The sequence below is a fragment of the Crocuta crocuta genome, unplaced genomic scaffold, assembly GCF_008692635.1.
Source record: "Crocuta crocuta isolate KB4526 unplaced genomic scaffold, BGI_CrCroc_1.0 scaffold333, whole genome shotgun sequence".
Lineage (NCBI taxonomy): Eukaryota > Metazoa > Chordata > Mammalia > Carnivora > Hyaenidae > Crocuta > Crocuta crocuta.
In genome coordinates, this window is record NW_027532856.1 from 3416536 (window position 1) to 3438129 (window position 21594).

The following is a 21594-nucleotide window of genomic DNA, read 5'->3' on the forward strand; positions in this document are numbered from 1 at the left end:
TGAATACACCCAGAGACGCCATTACCTTTGTCAAGTATTCCTTCATGACCTGGATGAAATAGGGCATGGCAAAATCCATGATATTGTGCCTCCATGCAGTTTCAAGGACAACATCTGGCCTTAAAAGATCGTAACAGGTGAAAAGACAAGCTCCAAAGCACTCTCTTTTTTCTTCTTGCAAAAACCACTGTAGGAGTTCTTCAGCCAACTCAGTATCTTTAGATTCAGAGGCATACTGCATTGCATCCTATTCAAAAGAAAGGATGATGGTCAAACATTAAACTCAAATATACTAAACTGGCAAACCAGTTATACAATGTGTGTGTGTGTGTGTGAAATCCCAGTTATATCATTTAAATTTAGAGCTGTTGAAAGAAAAGAAAAAAATAGGGTAAACATTCTTTTTTTTTTTAAACAGAGAGAGGTTTGACAGAAGACAACCACTAGAATCAAGAAATTGACTTAATTACCACTTCCCTCAAATGGGAGCTTAAAGACAATTCTCACATTTGCAAGGCTAATACTTGCATAGACCATATTCACTTCTCTTTTAACTTCTTCTAAGTTTGTTTATTTTAAGAAAGAGCAAGTACAACCAAGTGGGGGAGGGGCAAAAAGAGAGGGGCTCAAACTCACAGTCAGAACATCACCTAAGCTGAAACCCAGAGTTGGAGACTTAACCAACTAAGCCTCCAAGGTGCCCCTGTCATCACTTCTAATACACCATTATAGGGTTAAGACAGGTCATCTAGTACCTGACCTAACAGACCCACCCCCACCAACTTTCCCACCTTGTACAGGCTATCTTTCTTGCACAGCTCTACACTCTGTTTCCAGCGGTTGTTGCCTTTGAAGAGATAAGCAGCAATTCTTCTGAACTCAATGAGTTCATGTTTTTCCAAACGCTGAGCAAGTGAGATATTGTCAAAGTTGTCATAAGCATCTATTGATGTTCGCAGAGCCTTAAAAAAAAAAAGCCATCCAATGCCAAATCAGTTTCATTTAAGTTTAAAATTTGTTCCATGATTCTTGATCAAGGAGTCATTACTGTATATGACTGACTGCATATAATATAATCATTATGTTGTATAGATCAGAATACAGAATACAGCTTGGTCAATGAGCATTATAATACGACAGCATTTAAACATCAAACCAGAAGTTGTAAGCTGAATAAGTATCGAGGTTCTTCAATCTGACTGTATAACAATAAAGTCCTCAAGGGTACTATAAAATTCCTACAATTTTCTCCACGGTTTTCAGTATAAAAACTTTGAACAGTTATGAAAATGGGAGGATTTGTAATTGGGAAGATAAGATTTTACTCTTCACAGAAACTTCTGATACAACCTGACATGGTATTTAGTCATACAACTCAGCATGGGATCTGAACCCATCGTATGTTGATAACAAGAGAAAGAAAAAAGGCAATTGGCTTAACCTTAACTCTAATTTGTTTTTGCAAAATTCTTCACAAAGGAAAGTTTATTAAAAGACAGATACTAATATGCTATAGAGCAAGAAAAGCAGTGAATAAATACACTTAATACCCAGTTTTACAGACTAGTTAAAAAATCAATTTAATTTTCTTTTTTAACATTTATTTGTTTTTGAGACAGAGAGAGACAGAGCACGAGCTGGGGGAGGGGCAGAGAGAGAGGGGGAGACACAGAATCTGAAACAAACTCCAGGCTCTGAGCCGTCAGCACAGACCGTGACGCGGGGCTTGAACGCACGGACTGCGAGATCATGACCTGAGCCGAAGTCGGCCGCTTAACTGACTGAGCCACCCACGCGCCCCAAAAATTAAAGACTTTTTGAACCTTACCCACAGTCAAGATGTTTAGGGATGAAGTAACCATAACATTTTTTCTAAAGCATTAACCAAGATTTAAAGCAAAATTCTTGGCACAAACTTGGCACTTAAAATTTTGTCAGATTTATCGATCCTAAAAACACCACTAAATTTAGATCCTAAGCATACAAGTACCTAGTGTTTAGAAATCTAAGGGATAATGGGCTTTTTCCATTGGGTTCCTCCTTTCCATTTGGAGGGATTTGGGTTTTTCCCTCCAAAACATATCAACAACCCAATTATAACCTGAATTTTGAGAATGTATGCAAGAACTAAAAAGTTTCACCTGATAATCTTCTTCGGTAATGAAGAGGTTGTTCAGTGACTCATTCACAGATTTGTTGTTGTGGTTTTGAACTGAACGCAAATATGGTTTCACCAGTGGCAGCTGTTTAACCTTTAAAATAAAGAGTGTTTTACAAACATAATAAATCCTTAAAGTTCCATACACAAAAGTTACCCATGTATGTCTTAGTTTCTGACTATAAGGTTCTGAAGTTTTTAAAATTACCTTGCTGAAATAATTGACAGCACGAGTATGATCCAGCCGTGGAGATAGCACCATCAGCAAATCATTTAACAACAGAGGCTTGAATTCTAAGTAGAACTGTATTGCTCTGTAGTATAGTTCCACATTGGCAACCTAAAATGGACAAAGTCCGCATAGAAATTAGGAGTTATTTTCTAATGAGCTCCTTTTGAAACTTGCATCTTCTGAAGAAAATACACACCTTGGTAATAATATCTTTGAACTGTCCTTCTTTCCATGCATCAGTTGGATGATTCATCATGGTAATTATGGCATTATCATACTCTTCATACTTGTCATACAAAAACACCAATTCTGCCCAGAGATGAGCTTGTTCTGCAGCTCTAAGCACCTATGTAAGAGAAATTTTATTGCTTTACATATGGGTCTGTAATTCTAGCTAAAGCTTAAAAAAGAAAAGATACTTTAAAGTTTACTTTGAGAGAAAGAGCATGCACATGCACACACATGTGCAAGTGGATGAGGGACAGAGAAAGGGAGAGAGAGAGAGAATCCCAAGCAAACTCCACACTGTCAACGCAGAGCCCGAAGTGGGCCTAAACCCACAAACCATGAGGTCATGACATGAACCAAAATCAAGAGTTGGGATGCTTAACTGATTGAGCCACCCAGGCAACCCATTAAAGTTTTAGTTATAACTACAGAACTACCTCACAATGTCAAAAGGTTGGTTACCTTAGGAATATTCACTCTGGACCAGAACAGCTCCAGGTGCTCCCTCATTTTCTGTGGCTTAAATTTAGAATATAGAATAGCTAGTTCGGTAAACATTCCCATATGAGCTCGCTCAAGTCCCAGTGCTGCTTCCAACATGGTTATCAGTTCTTCAAAGTATCCTCGATCCTGAGTAAGGGAAATATGTAATTAAAGACTGATACTATCTATGGCAATAGATCTTAATTAATAAAAGACTCTTGTTCATTACCTGATAGTAGTTGATAAGTTCCTCCAATTCATCTGCATGCACTACAATATGAAGCCCACACATCTGAGCCAGACGGAACTCCTTGCCATCTACACAGGCGAAGCAGACCTATAACAAAAATTTCAACTACGTAAACTCAAATGTAAACATGGCTGGTTAATTCAATTAATCAGTTTAAAGAGATTTCTAAAAATCGTAATTCTTCACTCAGACTGGTATTGAGATTACCTCTTTCCATGTTCGAGTACTGTTAGCCTTCCTAGCTCCATCAACAGCTGCCTGATATTCTCCCAGGTGAACCAGGGTAGATGCCAAGCGTCCAAAATTGGAGACATTATTGTACAGTAACTTAGCAGCATCATACATTTTTTCATCATAACAACGATCGCCAACCTGAAACAAACAAATACGATCCATTTTTGGTAAACCTAAACTGAATCCTCTTTCCAAAGTCACAATTTAATACTGATAAACACTGTACTTCCTTTGGAATCATCAGTTGTGATGGGTTGATCCTACTGATTAAAAGTTGCTTAACAGTTAATTTTTACATTCTGAAAAAATCTAAAAAGGAAACCCACTTGTTGGATATGAGCATTATTTGGCCCATTGATGAATTCTTCCAACTCTGCAAGGCGGTTTGTTTTAGCCAGTGCAAATATCAATTCTGTCTCAACATAGGACTCACGAGCCTTCTTACGGGCCATCTGCAAGTACTTCACTAGTTCTTCCCAGTTTCCTAAGAATAAAGAAGAAAATAAATCCAAACACTAATATCCTAACATTTATCTTTTCACTCACTTAAATGAGCATTGCTGTTAATTTCCTTTTTAAGGAAACAATATAGAAAATGACAAATCTAAACAATGAAATGCATCTAAAATGGCAAAATTCCTGTTATACTTCTGTATTATCACTGATCAAATGAACAGCTAAATTTCTCCTTTTCTTTAAAGTTGTTAAGACTAGAACTCAATAGAATTATATGAGATTTCAAAACATAAAATTAATCTTCTCTATGGACCTTTGTAAGTTCATAAAATGCAGCCTCTCTGTATGGACTAAAATGGGAGTGCTAAATGTCTTCACAAGTAATCATGCAGATCTAACTCCTATAGAAATTCAGAACAGACCGATGTCCGAATGCTTAGGCTAATTATAGTGTAGGTACATTTTCTGAGGTCACAAACACATTAAAGAGGTCATACCACTGGTGTTGGCAGCCTGAACAACTTCCATGTATGATGAAGGATCATCTGCTTTGATGTAAGAATCAATGGCTTCTTTCACCATTCCTTTCTGCAACTGGGCTTTTGCAAGCTGACTCCAGACTGCAGGTTCATTGCAGCGTTCAGCAAACTCATATGCCCGGTCCAAGTTTCCAATATGTTCAATCAAGACCTAGGCAACCAATTTCTGAATTAGGGTTACAGTAGAATGAATCTTGTCACATAGCAATTACATGTAAATGGTTAGGATTTTACTGCTTTTTCTATTGCCCAAGCCATCAATTATGCTGGGCCTAACAGGTCAATGCATACAATAATCAAGAGAAGGTATTACCTTTGGTAAATCAATTTAGGCAATCTAAAGATCTACCTGCACTGCTGAAGTATTGACATCAAATTTCCGGAAAATGGCAAATGCTTCTTCAAACAACTCATTGCAGATGGCGATATTGGCAATATCTGGGGCGTCATAATTATCCAGGCGGTTAATATACTCCATAACACGTGTACGGTCAGCCTTGATTGCAGTGAGGATGAGGAGGTTTTGCAGATTCCTTTTAAGGAAAAAAAAATTTTTTTTGGATGTATCATTTCAAAAGCTTATTAGTCCTAAAGAATAAACACTACATCTATGAAGAGTTTTTTATCTCAATGACAGGATGAAGAGTGTATGAGAAAAGTAATAATTCAGACAACATTCTCTAATCTTTGTCTTTCTGTTCCTTCTCAAAACTGATTGGCCATAATTTAGGACTGAATGGGGTGGGGGCGGGGAGAGGCGCGCATGCCTGGATGGCTCAGTTGGTTAAGTGTCTGACTCTTAGTTTGGTCTCAGATCATAACCTCACAGTTAGAGTTCAAGCTCCTCATCAGGCTCCATGCTGATGGTGTAGAGCCTGGTTGGGATTCTTTCTCTCCCTCTCTCTGCCCATCCCCTGCTTGCTTTCTCTCACTCTCTCTCAAAATACATAAACTTTAAAAAAAAAAAAAAAGGCTGAATATAAAGAGCCAAGGGACTCTTCTTATAGCATACCTGTGTTCACTGAATACAGAGTTATCAAGGACAATTTTCTCCAGCAGTTCAATGAGTTCATTAGGAAGGTCTGCAGTCATAAAAGCCTTGACAGTTACTGACACTTCTTCAGGGTCCTGAGTTTCAGACAAGGCTGTCTGTACAACCTACAGAGTACATATAGAGTTAAGTACTAAAAATCAGGGTGGTTATGAAGACATTATCTAATAAGAATAATCTGGCATAGGAAAAATACCTTTACCACACAAAGGTGTTTTCTACACAAATTCACACATACCCATATTATGTATAATTGCATTCTCCTGAAAAATCACCCTAATTACATAATTTCTTTTTTCTTGATTAAAACATTATCCAAAATAACCACTCCTCATTATTGCTTTAATGGCTACATATAATTTGAATATATAGATGTGGCAATACCGACTCAGTAATTCCTCCATTTTTGGCTAGTTATATGGCTCCCAGATTCTTCAATAAATTATTCCAGGAAGCTTTCTATTTAACATGGGAATTTTCCTTAGAAATGCTTCCTAGGAGAGGAAGGAAAATTAACAGCTTTCGATTTATTCTCTTCCATAGTTATACTTCAACCAGGAGTATTTAAGAACCATTATAACAACATTCAATTTTTACACCTTTTTTTTTCATTTTTCAGAGTTTTAAAAAATGTTTTCAATTTATGGTATGTATTTATATATATATGAGTACAGTTTTATTTTATTCTTTTTACTGCCTTCTCTCATAGTAAAATATGATCCATCTAAGTACATATGGGTATTTGATAATGGGAAAGGTATTTATTTATAGTTAAAAAGATGAGCCTTAAGGGGTGCCTGGGTGGCTCAGTTGGTTAAGCGTCCTGACTCTTGTTTTTGGCTCAAGTCATGATTTCACAGTGTGCAAGTTCCAGCCTCTAATCAGACTCTGCACTGACATGTGTTGGACCTGCTTGGGATTTCTTTCTCCCTCTTCTCTCTACCCCTCCCCCCACTTGTGTACACACTCTCTCAAAAAATAAATAAACATTTTAAAAAGGAGCCTTAAGCACATTTGCCAATTTTACCTGATCAATAAGGGGTCTCCTGTAAGGATTGCTTTCCAGCAGCACACTACCCCATAGTTCTGGGTCCTTACGGCGTACCAAATAGCGGGAAAGACTTTTGAAGAGGGAATTCTCATTGCAAACCTAAATAAGATTTTAATGGTTAGTTTCAAGGTAAAAAGTAAAGACTTTTCATAGACTAAACTACTTTAAAGGTTATTTCCTTTATATAAATACACCCTATTTACTATTTTATTGGGAAAAATTCCATTACTTTTACATATAAACCTGAATAGGTCACAACCAAGTTTTTCTTATTAAAAATCTGTATGTAATCCTGTACTAAATGGAAAAAAATGTTATAAAATGTCATTGACTGGGTCAATGACAAAACTCCAATAAAACAGGTATATTAAAAGTATCCTGTCAGTGTCAAAATGACTGAAGTTTGTCAAGTTGGTCACAGTGTGGTTACAAAACAGTATCTTTACTCTTAGAAATACACACTGAAGAGATATGCAACTTATTCTCTTAACTACACACATATACATAGGTATGGTATGTATTTGTGTTTATATATGAGACAATGTATGAAAACACAGTAATAAAACTATTAGATTGAAATGTTAATAATTGAAGATAGCCTTAATTTACTATTTTGGTCACTTTAAAATCACAATTATCAGCAAATAAAGTTTTTTTTTTTAAAAAGCACACATCTACAAGAAATGCTCTATATTACCTACAGCCACCGTTTAATTCAAAATTCACTAACTTAACATTACACAACAGGTTTTTAAAATGCAGCCTTCTCGCTATACACATTCAGCTATTAGTACTCACATTAATAAGTTCCAGATCACACTGGCCACGTTCATAAGCAACACAAGCCAAATGTGGATCTCTCTTCTCACAATACTTTCCAACAACACGACTGTCATAGTAAGGATTTTCACGAAGAAATCTCTCTGGGTTGTTATTACTGTCTATGTAGATTTTGGCTAATGCGTTGTGAGTAGCAGGCTCCTCACAGCCCTCATGAATTCTGGCCTCTAGCCAAGGCAGAAGCAGTTTCAATCTAGTATTAAAAAACACACACACAAAACCGTTACACATGCTGTATTATTAAAAAAAAAAACACACACACACAACTCTTGACATGCTTACTACAGAAGTACCTTATACGGTATATAATATGCTTTCCCATACATAATTTTGAATTCTCAACAATTCCATTACAAACTGGGACATTAAGATTCAGAGATGATTAAATGATTTGCCCAAGATTACACAGAAGGTATCTTTAGAGTCTCCTAGACCTATCTGCCACATTATCTAGATAGGATATAGAAAGAAGAGATTCATAGATTCATATTATTCTTTTTCATACTGGACAAAATATCTAGATATTTGGAAGTAAGATGGGGATGTGATATGAGAAAACAGGCCAGATTATCTAAGGTTCCTTATAATTTTAACACAATTGACAGATATTACCGATAGCCAAAGGGGGCAATACTCTAAATATACAATGGGAAAAAATCTGGTAGCATTAGAAACTCTAAGTTTAATAATATTGACAGTCATATGATCATTCCACCAACGATCATGTTTTCACTACACTATAGCTTATGTTTCAAAGGTCCTAATGACTAACACTCTTTTGACCGTGGTGAAGTATCAAAAGCACCCAGAGGAAAAACAGCAGCCCATATTTTGGCTACCAAAAACATGTAGTTACTTTGAACACATTTCCATTAGGGTAAAGACACAACTATTATATTAAGGCAAAAAAAAAAAATCAAGATCCTATAAATACATGCAACCCAAGCAGATATGCCATGGCAACTGAAAGAATGATTAGCTAAGGCACATTTAGACTAGTGACTCAGATGCCAATCTAGTTTATCACAATATAACTTGTAACTTAAAGACCAAATTGTCTAACTGTAACAATCTGGCTATTTGCTTGGGACACGCAACAAACAAAACTTGTTTTCAGGTATTAGATTTAGGACTCAACTAAAACCTTCTTCTAAATGATAAATTGTTACGACCTACAATCAGTTCAAACTAGGCTCAAGCTTTTAAAATCAGTATTCTAGGGGTGCCTGGGTGGCTCAGTCGGTTAAGCATCTGACTTGAGCTCAGGTCATGATCTCACGGTTCATGAGTTCAAGCCCTGCTTCGATTCTGTCTCCCTCTCTCAGTCTCTCAAAAATGAATAAACATTAAACAAAAAAAGAAAACAGAGTTCTTTCAGCACTTACAGCTAACTTATCACTTCTAAATTAGGTATCTCCAAGGAAGTATGATCCACCTTTGATTAAATAGCTTTTAGGCAACTGACAGGTTGTATTTTTATCCATTACTAAGCTAAGAGAGACTAGTAATTTATCCCAGTTATGTAGGCCAAAATGGTACCACACCTGTTTCTTTTTTCAACCTCAGCTACAAGCTCATCAGTCGAGAATTGACCTCTTACAACAAGAATCAAATTTTTAATGACATCTTCAGAGCAATCAACATCAAGCAATCCTCCAATAACCACAGGAAGTCGACTTGGATTCACCTATGGTTTAAGGAAAAAAGTCATTATCTTATTAAAAACCAAAGCAGAAAGAAGTTTTTAAAAATTTAAACTCATTTCCCTCTTTTCTTAGCTCAGTTTTAAAATGTAGTAATAAACTAAGAGTCTAAATTTGCAAGTAGACAGGAAAAGTTAGCAGGAAGTGCGGCTTGGTTAAATAATTACCTCAATATTGCTCCACATAAAGTAAGTCCAAAGAAGCTATGGTCACAGAATGTCTATAGAAGGCTAACTAAAAGGCCTCTATTACAGCAGAACCTCCTTTCTATTTCTGGAGATAGAAGGTAAACTTCCTAAGGTCAGTATTTAAGATGGTTTTACTGTGCTTTAAAAGTCTATGGCCTCTGTACGAACACCTCAGGGGCTGGGCCACCAAGTGGTGTGTAGGTGTCACCCAACTTTTTCAACGATTGCAGTTTGTTCTGTACTTATACCTGAATGTAAAATTCTAATCTAAATCAGGATCCTGAAAAGGGAAAAAAAAGTTGAAAGCCACTGGAGCAGAACACTCCCATTTTGTACAGAGTTTCAAACGCAAATGAAGATTTCCAGAATGTAAGAAGTACAATCTACAATAAGGTATTTTTAAGTATTACCTACCTTCTGTACGTATATCTCTATATACTTTTGAAGATTATTTCTATATAAATACAGCACCAAATCATGGACAAAGTCAAATCGATCACACACAATGATAAGTGGTAACTGATCTGTTAGCTTCGCTTCCTGAAAAAAGAAAAAAGAAACCATAATTGTCTCCTTCTGTGAGCTGTCGAATCTATGTAAAATAGGAGAATCTGTTCTACACTGGTGGGAAAGGCTCACATAAACTTGACTCTTCTCTCAAAGAAAAAAATGCCCCAGTAGCTGGTGTGTGCTCATCCCAGTTTTAGTAAATCCTGACTACTTAGAATCATAGCAAAATATCAGGTCTTTTCCACATATAGCATTTACCAAAAAGAGCAACAAATTAAGATTTTGGAGCCACCAGTGGCATTCAGGACAGAATATCATCACACTGGGGACTTTAACAGTAACATTTCAACTGAATTGGGTGTTGACTTAAGAACTACAGTCACATTGTCAAAATTATGGCAAAAACGGCTCACAGTTGTTTCAAACTAATGATTTTTACCCCTCCCAAATACCAATCTATATGTCCAGCCTCTAACACTATTACAACAAAGCCTACAAGGAGCAGCATGATGGTGACAGCCATGAGTATACCACATGCTGCTGTGATAAGCACATAAAAAAAAGACATCTTTAAATTACCAATTGCTTTTACCATTACAAATACCAAGCTATAATCCTACGAGATTTACACAGATGTTACAGACAGGTAGGTAAGACCTATACTGGGCATTTACCTGATACATGTCCTGTTACATTCCACAGACATAAGGTACAGCACAAAAAACAACAGTTTCCATCAGGAATTCATTTATACAAAGTAAAACATTCCTCAATAAATGATTCCTCTATGACAGTCTACTAAGCAAGTAGAACTAAGCAGGATAGGACTTTCCCCAATGACAGCCACTAAGAACATTTGCAATGTTACAATAAAATAGTTCCTAAGTTTAGCACATATCACTCATCCAATTATAAATAACTGAAGATTAGCCTATGAAGTGATCAGAGAACACCAAACTAAATCTAGGAGTCAGAAGAAATCCTGGAATAAAAAATCAAAATGGCTGTAAATCTGAAGTGGAAGTCCAGCTGCAGATTTTTCACATTAAGGAAAGTCTTAAAGCATGTGTTATTTATTTAGCATCATGGAAACTCTGTCCTAACAGCTGCTACAATAATTTCTAGACAAAATGTTGGATCTACCTATCCAAAAGATTTCAGTTGGCCAAGTTTTTCCTACTAAATGAACATCAAAAAGTTAGTGGATCAACACACTAGTCCTCTTTATTCTCTTTAATAATCACATAAAATATTAAATACTTTATTTTACCACTTAGGAAATACACTCGGAAGTAATGTAAGATTACTTAGATGTTCTATTCTCACGCATGGGTGTTTAAAATTTCTGCTGGCAAAGACAAGTATATTGTACTACCAAAGAAAATGTAAGATTGGAAAAGTAGATAAAAACTAGTTTTTGATCGTCTAAATTTGCACATGATTTCATACATGCTATTGAGAATGATGCTATTAATATTTTTAATTATTTTTAAAATGTTTTATTTATTTCTGAGAGACAGACAGACAGACAGACAGTGTGAGCAGAGGAAGGTCAGAGAAAGAGGGAGACAAGAATATGAAGCAGGCTCCAGGCTCTGAGCTGGCTGTCAGCACATAGCCCAACGCAGGGGGCTCAAACCCACGAACCATGAGATCATGACCTAAGCCCAAGTTGGACACTTAACCAAATGAGCCACCCAGGCGCCCCTTTAATTACATACTAAAATGAAAGGTTACCCACTAGCCATTATGGTTAAAGATTAAAACTGAAATTTTATAAACACATTCAGAGGTTTTCTTAAACATTAAATTATTCACTTAACTAATTATTTACTGACTACCTCCATACCAGACACTGTTCTTATGCACTGCAGCATTCCCTCAAGGAACTTATTCTAATCGGGAAAAAACAATGTCTTACAGTGTTAAATGTTCTAAAGAAAAATAAAGCAGGATATGGGGGGGGGTGGAACAGGGATAGGTTTTATTTTATAAAGGGTAAGCTGAGATGTCCTTTCTCATGACATTCATCAGAAATCTGAATATAGATAAAAGATCCTGGTCATGAAGATTTGAGGAAAAAAGTGGAAAAGGACATAAGCAAAGGTCCTGGGGCAGAAGAGGGTCCAGGGAGTTCCAGGAATAACAAGCAGGCAAGTATGGTTTAAGTACAACCAGAAAAGAAAAAAGGATAAAAAATAAGATCAAAGGTAGCAGGAAGCACATCATGGGTCTGAAGAACAGTTCCATGCTTTCTATGGAGAGCCTTAGTTCCACAGGGTTAATGCAGGAGCCAAATGAAGGGAATGACACTGTTCCACCCTGCTCACAGGCCACTTTAAAGAGAAGTCATAACCTACCAATCTCTGTATTCCTGGTGGCTAACATGTAATTGGTGCTTCAATGTTCAAGATTATTTTTCTTATCACAGAGTGTACATACACCACCAATTGTCATATAGCTAGCACCTCCAAACTGAAGTTTAATGACAATGATGATGAGATGTAGCATTGTAGCTACACTGTACAGGTCAATAAGGAAAGTGATTAAAGGGCCTAGTATGTCATTCTTACTACTGCGGTGAAAGGTTGAAAACAACAGTAGCATCTTAGTGCTGAGCTCCCATCTCAGAATGAAGAGAAGACACGAGGTTTACATCTAACTCAAGCTGGAATTAAAATTCCTTCACAGTCAGTAATAACATAAAACCAAAAAGAAAACCTCCCTAACAGAGATCACATGTAGGCCGACTCCACTTTACTTCCAAGGCCCACCAACACAGTTTATTAACAAGGGGTATCACCTAAACACCTATGGCATACAAGGTACTTGACTTGATCAACATAGCTTCTGGTTGGAAAAAACAAGGCTAAGGCACATTAGTTAATTTCCCTGATATAACAGATACTGAATGAATAATAGCTAATGACAGAAATAGAATTTGAACCAGGTCTGACTGGTTTAAAAGCCCATAATCCATATCCATATCCCTACTCTACCAGATTTGTACCTAATTCATAGTGTATCAAAGGGGAGTCCTCTCTCGTTAGATCTCAGGGAGGCTAAGCAACCTACAGCTGCACCATTCCAGAATCCAAAAGATTTTTTTTTTTTTGAAGTTTAAGATCATAATTAAGTGGAAAAGTTAATTTAGTCTCATTTTGCACATAAATGACTCAAAAATACAAAACACAGTTCTAAAGAAATGGCAACTGAAGCATAACAGTCAAGAGCTTACTAACAATGAAAAGGAAATCAGTTTAAGAATCCGGTACTATTTTTTTAAAAAAGGAAACAGTACCGATACTCAAAGGAGGAAGTGAACTACTGTCACGGGTACTCTAGTCAAGCATGGAGTATCAAATCCTTCTCATTTGGAGGGCTTTTTGAAACCAGGAAGACTTGGATTCAAATACATCAGACTAGCCAGGCTACTCAGAATACTCATGATGGCCAAGATATTATAAAGCTAAACTCTGGGGGAGTGTTTACCTTTTTATATAAAATATGGGATAACTTCTACACTTTAACTATCACATTACACCAAAATCTCGAAGATGTTAGCTATTTAATCTAAAAGCCAGTAGTGATTCTTCAAAAGATCCAACAGTTAACTATAGATTATCCAAAATAACAGTGTAGGAATAGGAAAAGCCTAGATTTTTTTTTTTTTTTTTTTACTGAATTACAAAATAAACACTTGGTTTTAGTTGCAATGCAAAATGCTTCCAAAAGGCACAAAATACTTAAGAATTTTATATATAGTCTCTGGAATCATTTCATCTATATATGTGTGTATTTATATACAATTTAAATGCAAAATATATAAATACATACATTTTTAAGGGGTCATCTCAGTGTTCCATACTCTACGTGATTGTTACTGACAACTGCCAATTTAGAAGTTTTATTTTTTTCACAATGGAACTAGTAGGTAGGAGAATAAAGCTAAAGTTAAGTAAATATTAAACAAATTCAGCTGCCCTTAGGTATGTTTTAAACAGCTAAAAATCTGGGGCGCCTGGGTGGCTCAGTCAGTTAAGCATCTGACTTCATATCAGGTCATGATCTCACAGTCCGTTGGTTTGAGCCCTGCGTCGGGCTCTTTGCTCACAGCTCAGAGCCTGGAGCCTGCTTCAGATTCTGTGTCTTCCCCTCTCTCTGTCCCTCCCCTGCTCGCTCTCTGTCTCTGTCTCTCAAAATAAAGACATATAGAAAATAAAAAAAAAAAAAAGAGCTAAAAATCTTTATACCATTACTCTTCACTCCAATACAGGCAGTTATTACTTCCCTATAACTAGTGCCACAAAGTGAAGGTTTCTTTCTGTTTGATCTTACCTTCAGTTTAATGAATTATACATGATTTATTCAGTTTCTAGAAAAAAGCTAATTTGATAAGAGATAAACCGATGTCCTTCAAATAACAGAATCTTTTGTATATAATAGAGGCTCCTGAAAAGAACACTGAGGGCAAGCTGATCTTAATCTTCCAAAAGTAGTATATGGAGAATTCTAAAATGACATGGAGAATCTCTAACCACTTTTCAAAATTTTCTTCCAAAACTGAAATGAAAGGAAATTCCTTTGATGTAGTGCTATTTTTCCTTCATTTAAAGAGATGGTCATTCTTAGGTATTATTTACCAATTCCCTTCTCTATTTCAGAAGAAACCACAAAGTATTAAATTTGGAAGAAATAATTCAGCACACAATTTGTTAAAATTGTTTTAAAAAATGTTAAAAATTTCCCATTTAGGGAAAAAATATTTTCAAACTATGAGGAAACCTGTGTAAAACTGCTGATCCTCAATCCAACCAGAAAGTGCATTACTCAAAACCACTTACCTTGAGAAAATTCTTGACTCGCTCAGGATCATAACAGTTGCTTTCTCTGCAGATTCTTTCTACTTCTTTGATCTGCCCAGTCTTGCAAGCTGCCTGAATATACTTAAAGTGCACATCTGGGTCCTGACTAAAGTTAACAATGGATCCCAGAAAATAAAAGAGACCTTAAAGAGACAAATAACTGAAATTAAGCATAGATACACCTCTGATTGTGATAGAACTGCAAAATATTTAAGCAATTAAAAATAATATTATGTCAATTATACCTCAGTTGTAAAAAACGTGTTATGTTGAATAGCCCCAAATAAAAACTGGTTGCTCAAAAAGCTCAATTAAGAATACTAATTAATCCAGTAATCAGTTCAACAAATGGATTTGTACTTTAATCCCTACAGAAGAGACAATTCAATGTTTTCTAGTAGTTGAGAAATAGGGGGCTATTTAGTATGAAAGCCAATGATCACACCATATTCCCTATGAGAAATATTAAATGAAGTCCCTTATAGCAGGTTTTTCCTATATGTAGTTAATAGGAAAAATACAAAAGTGGTTTGAAAAGAATTTAATACAGGGCTGTCCAACAGAACATTCTGCAATGATGAATATGTTCTACATCTGCACTGTCCAACATGGGAGCCACTAACCACATGCAGCTATTAAGCACTTGAAATGTGGCTACTGTGACTAAAGATCTAAAATTTTAATTGTATTCAATTTTAATTACTTTATGTGACTACATGTGACTAGTAGCTACTGTACTTGAATGAATAAAATCAATGTACTGCATAGTTAACTTATAAAAACTGAGAAAACTAAGAAAACTAGTAGAAATCTCTTATTCCTTCTATCTAGAGCATTATGACAAAAAGAAGGAAAATAAGGTAATGGGGGACCAGACCTTTAGCTAATAAGAGTCACCCAACAGTGATTTAGTATTCAGCACAGCAGTGATTCTCAAATGAAGTGACTGCCTTCCCAGGGGACAGACATTTGGCAACATGTGAGGACACTTTTGGTGGGCACAACTGGTGCAGCTGATGTTACTGGCATCTAGTGCGTAGAAGCTAGGGATGATACTAAATATCCTGCATGCACAGAACAACCCACCCTCGAAACAAATTATCCAGCCCGAATTATCTATAGTACAGAGAAGGAGAAAACCTAGTGTATAGTGACAAGTCACAAAATGTCCTTGGTTAGAAACATTTGCCATTGTAAGATTCAGACAACATAAGCCTGGAATCTTATTATACCTAATGATTAATATTTTCATTTTATACAATTATGACTAAGCTACTACATACATTTGGGTCTTAAAATTCTGCCTTTAATTCATCTATGAAATATTCAAGCAGTCTCGTTCACTGCACATCCCTAGAACCTGGCACAAAAGAGTTGACATTTATTAAGTAAAACTCAAACCATCCCATAAAAATGATCTTGTAGAAAGAACTTCCAATAGCCTATGATCATAACAACACCCCTCTTCACTATCTCAATTAAAAACAATTCAGAAACTCCTAATTACCTTCAAAACTCTTGAAAGATTCAAAAAGTTCAATCAGAGATTGAGTTGACAGTTGTTCATGATACTTGGAAGCCACCTGAACACAGATCTGAAGATTCTGACGAATATTGGCAGACAGCATGGCCCTGAGGCATTCTAGGGAGTCTTCTACTGATAAGGACCCAAAGTAATTCACTAACCACTAGAGGACAAAATAAACAGGTAAATAAACAAACAAATAAATAAATGAAATAATACTGAACCTAATGGTGGAATGAAATTACTATTATTCAGTGCTACAAACACATTTTCAATAAACCAATCATAACAGTTTCTGTTAGGTAAAAGACTATTAATACCTCAGGGTTAAGAAGATGGGTGTGAACAACTGCACGCTTTATGTCATATAAATCAGTGAAGTGCTCTAATGCACGCTGCAGTAGACCAGCTTTTTCACACAGCTGAGCGATATGAGCCCGGTCATAATGTGTAAACATCTGATTCCCTAGAATAGCATCTGCGACCTATAAAACCACAAATAGGACAGATTTATTTTACATCCCACTTATATTAATAATTCTGTACACAGATTACATATTAAGATTCAAGAGTCAATTAATAATGAAGAGAGTACAAAGGCATCTCTGTAGCTTCAAACGGCTTAATCTAAAAAGCTCTAATTAACTACTAAAACCTTAAAAAACAGTGAAAAACATACCTGAGGTGCATGCATAAGGTTCATCTCAAGCAACCGTGTCTGTAAAGGACCTTCAGATGGACGATTATTCTTCAGGGCATCAAGCAAGAATGCAGTACACTGCTGAATTAGATTGTATTCCATAAAGACATCCACAATCTGGAAAAAAAGGGATTTAAAGGAAATTGTTTAAATACATTTAAAGCATGCTTTATGATAGTGTTAATATGTAAATGAAATCTCTTCTACATATAAGAAATTGCCAGACCAAATCCCAGATTTAAATATTATTTATATAATATCACTTCGTAATTTAAGGATAAATTTTTGTCATCTGTAGTTATTTTTAGTTCTGGTAAAAACAAAATATTTCAAGATACTACATAATAGCACAATAAAAAACAATAGCTTTAAAATTTTAATCAACTATTTAAAATATAAAGGAATCTGTGACTCCCACCTCCTCTACATGTCTCTTCCCTCATCCAACAAAAGCAACCATCCTTTATGTTTTATTATTCCCATGCAGTTTTCATATTTTTAATACATATACGTCTCCAAACAAGATGGTGTTTGTTTTGCACATTTTTTCTTTTAATTTTTATTTGAGAGAGAATGCATGTGCATGTGAGCAGGCGAGAGGGGCAGAGAGAGAGAAAAAAATCCCAAACAAGCTCCGTGCCCAGCCTGAAGCTCAATCCCAGGATTCTGAGATCAAGACCCGAGCTGAAATCAAAAGTAGAATGCTCAACCGACTGACCTACCCAGGTGCCCCTGTTTTGCATGTTTTAAAACTTTATATAGGTGGTATCTTCCTGTCCAGCCTTCTGCAACTTTTGTTTTTGCTTTTTTAATAAGATACTTGAGGTTTATGCATGTAGATGGACACATTCTAGCTTCTACAAATTCAAAGATTAATAAACCATTTTTCTCCAAAGCTGTTGAAACCCAGATCCCCCCATTCCTTATTTAAATCACCTTCTATAGAATACATTTTAATGCCTTTACCTGTGTGATATCAGCAAGTGGTTCTTCATCCTGAACTAACATCTGAGCAAACTGCTGTCCCTGATCTGGACTGATACGCATGACATTTCTCAGCAAAAATATCCAGTCTGGAGTATATCCAACCTACAAATAGACAAAAATTTGCAACTCTGCTACAAAGTTTCATTTTTGTATCCTTTAAAGGCTTTTTCTACAATAGAATTTTGCTACTATAGAACTACTGGTGAAAAGTACAAATTCAGTTTTAACTTAACACACTAAACTTGACTCTAGTTTGCTTATATTAGACAAAGAAACACCTTGGTGGTAATGTATGTGAATGGGTAGCTATAAATTTTTATCATTGACTTAGTTTCAATGAATGACCATTTCAAAGTTTGTTCTAACAGATTAAACATGCCCCTGACATGTTAAATTCTGAAAACTCAAGCAAGAGTGCCTCCATTTTTTTTTTTTAAAGTAATCTCTCCACCCAACATGGGGCTTGAACTTGCAACCCCTCAATCAGAAATGCATGTCTGTCTACCTACTAAGCCAGCCAGGTGCCCCAGTATCTCCATTTTTGAGTAAGCATAATCCTGTACCTAAGAACTAAAATAGAATGTTTATACTTTTTCAAATAATTCTAAATTTAAAGAAATTCACTATTAAAGTCACTGACAGTTCCTACAAGCTAATTTCTCAATGTTTTGATGAATTTATATTGAGAATCTGTTTCATTGAACTCACTTTTTTAGCATATAAAACAATCTTCTGGACTTGACCTGTTTCTGCAAAGCACTGAATTACTTTATTTGGGACGTTAGCCCTCAGGTACACACTAAGAGCCAATGTAGGATCCACAGATTTCACAAGGTCACCCAGTTCTTCAGAACATTCCAGCTGTCCAAAGGAAAAATAGATTGTTTAGTAATCCATGAGCAATTTTGTAAGTGAATAGTTGATACCACTTCCACTATAAATTATAATGACAGGCACTTACTCAATTATCCCAGAATATGTTATAAATATGCAAGGGTTGTGGTTAGTAAAGACTCTCAATCTTATATTCACAAGATTGTCTTGATAGAATTCTCCACACATACTACTTAAGAATAAAAAGCCCACCAAGACTTCATGCTTATAGATGTTACAACTACTTTGCTAGGAAAGTAAGTACTTAAAAGCAGAACCCTGTATTTCTATTAAGAATACTGTATTCAGATATCAGATCCACATGGTCCCAATTTTCCAAAAATAATGTAACTTTTAATGTTATCAAATGAAAATTTAGTCTTTAAAGGAGCCAGATGAGGCTTACCATAAGGACCCTTCTTAAAGGGTATATCGTAGACATACGATATAATCTGTATGTCTAAAGGATCTAAGCTCCATTATCATTTTGACTTTGGGATTTAAGGTTGTAAAGCAGGATATACTAATTTTACAAGGTCAAAGAGATAAAAACTTTAGAATTTTGGGGTGGTATACAAGCAGATACCCTCCTCTGTACTATTCAAAGCTGAGTCAGTCAGCTGCCCAATATAGAAAACAGCTTCCCTAAGAGTTTTGCTTTACATATTAGAGTTGATTTTCTACTTTTAATAGCAATGTTTGAGAACAGCATTTATCACTGACAAGTAAATTCTACCAGAGCCTATACCTCTTAACTGAACGTGCTAATTAATGTAAAGTTGACCAGTGTCCCTTTTACTATAAATGAATCCCATAGGACCATGCACAAAAATGATACCCAAAAAAACTTTCACAAGGCTCTACAGGCCAACTCAGTTACTTTGGTTGTTCCCATTCTCCTCCCTTATCCTAAACAATTAGGATTGTTTACTTTGGTTGTTCCCATTCTCCTCCCTTATGAAATGCAGACTTCATAATGCTGATATACTCCCTCCTGTGGCTAATAACTATTCTTCAGCAGAGACTCCTGTCCAAGCATCCCAACTCTGAAGTACTATTCTCTAGTATCCTATAAGACTGCTAGAAGCTGGTTCAAGAAACAAGGGCTAAGAATTAATAATGTAAAAATATTATCAACATACACTGAAGCTGAAAGGTATAACAACATTAGAAGTTATTCATTACTCAAGAGAACTTTACACAGTACCACCGTAACTCTCGACACTGGCATAAAAGAGGGCAATTCAATATTGCTACTTTGTGGGAAAAGTGGTATGGTGGTGTGAAAGGAATAACGCCACCAACACAATGTTTAAATCTGTTAGTTGCCTTACAAGTAAGCAACATTTTCCATAATGTGCTCTAGGAAACAGTACCATTGCAGGCTCTGTGTAAAAAGAAATTAGTAAGTACTGAGTAAATATAAAAAACATAAGGAAATCCTATAGTAAAGAAAGCTGGTCAACAGCAGATTTTAAAAGTTAACATTTTTAAAAATTTCAAGAAACTAATTAAGTATTTTTCCATGTAATGCCAATTAACTTTCTGTGAAATCACTTTGGGAATCTCTATCACTCCTAATTCAACAGGCCTGATGTCTTCATAACAATGATCCAACATTTTACGTATTTCCCTTGTACATCCCAAACATGGTTACTAGCAGCAAATACAACAATTTTGATGGTACCTGGGAAGTTCTAAAAAACAAAACAAAACAAAAAAATATATATATATGGTTGAAATATGGTTGAAACTACTGGACATATCAAGTGTGGAATGTGAAAGACAAGAATATATTCTTATCCAAATGAGTGTTACATATGTTGACAAATACAAATGTATACTGAAGTAGGCCTCTCTCACTACACTTTTCCTAAAGCAAAAGGATAGCAATTTGCTTCCAGATTAGCAGTTTTAAGCACTAAGCAAGAATCCTGTATTCCCTTAAAAAAACTGAATAAAGATACCCTATCTCAACATGCCATAAAAAATGTATTTTCAAAAGGCATTAAGTTTATGCATCTCATGCAATGTCTATGCTTGTTCTATTGCTTCAAGCAGTACATAATGGACATTTTGGTGCTGCCTAAATGTTTTTAACTGGCTACCATGGTATTTAATGCAATCAAAGAAAATATATTAACATAAGTTAATATACCTTATCTTCTTTTAACCATTTCTCCAAAAGCTGTTTCCGCCCTTGCTGAAGTACAGGCCTACATAGTTCTAAGGATTCATATTTGTTTAGTTGGCCCTGGTCCAAGAGAATTCCAAAGTACTGCAGTAGAGGAGAAGTTTGACCTGGCTGGGCTGGGACACTCTGGAACCGACGGATAGTGTCTGGAGTACGAAGGATTCCCTTTAAGAAAGAGAAATATTAAAGATTCCTCTTCAAAGGTGATCCAATATCACACTAATAACTCCATGGAAATCCTAGGTCAATCTTAAAAGCATGACTTCATCTACCAATAACAAATTTCAAATCCTCAATACACTGAATGGTAAAGATTCAGTAAATGTTTGTCACACCTCTGGTTCAAAATTATGAGATTATTCAGAATCAGAAATCTAACAACCCAATTACAATGCCAATATGTAAGAGAACAGCCTAATCATAAAGTAATCATAGCTAGTTATTGTTCCAGATTTACATTAAATGCAAATTTCATAATGCTGATAGATTACGGTGTAAAGTGTTAATTCAGTCCAACAAAATACAAA

General features: G+C 35.7%; 1 protein-coding gene across 2 annotated transcripts in view; it reads right to left on the minus strand.

The window, feature by feature from the left end:
• The window catches only part of CLTC (clathrin heavy chain), a 65201-nt gene that overhangs the window by 8958 nt on the left and 34649 nt on the right, over window positions 1-21594 (minus strand). For both annotated transcript variants that reach the window (XM_077745598.1, XM_077745600.1), the window contains exons 8-30: window positions 21032-21232; window positions 18709-18861; window positions 17980-18102; window positions 16993-17130; window positions 16634-16798; window positions 16296-16476; window positions 14768-14931; window positions 9828-9953; window positions 9067-9209; window positions 7481-7715; window positions 6659-6781; window positions 5593-5738; window positions 4930-5113; window positions 4539-4731; window positions 3912-4069; window positions 3559-3723; window positions 3331-3438; window positions 3081-3248; window positions 2587-2736; window positions 2367-2498; window positions 2142-2252; window positions 792-962; window positions 26-247 (exon numbers count right to left, since the gene is read on the minus strand). In XM_077745598.1, coding sequence (XP_077601724.1) covers window positions 26-247; window positions 792-962; window positions 2142-2252; window positions 2367-2498; window positions 2587-2736; window positions 3081-3248; window positions 3331-3438; window positions 3559-3723; window positions 3912-4069; window positions 4539-4731; window positions 4930-5113; window positions 5593-5738; window positions 6659-6781; window positions 7481-7715; window positions 9067-9209; window positions 9828-9953; window positions 14768-14931; window positions 16296-16476; window positions 16634-16798; window positions 16993-17130; window positions 17980-18102; window positions 18709-18861; window positions 21032-21232 — 3660 coding nt within the window. The remainder of the gene's footprint in view (window positions 1-25; window positions 248-791; window positions 963-2141; window positions 2253-2366; window positions 2499-2586; window positions 2737-3080; window positions 3249-3330; window positions 3439-3558; window positions 3724-3911; window positions 4070-4538; window positions 4732-4929; window positions 5114-5592; window positions 5739-6658; window positions 6782-7480; window positions 7716-9066; window positions 9210-9827; window positions 9954-14767; window positions 14932-16295; window positions 16477-16633; window positions 16799-16992; window positions 17131-17979; window positions 18103-18708; window positions 18862-21031; window positions 21233-21594) is intronic.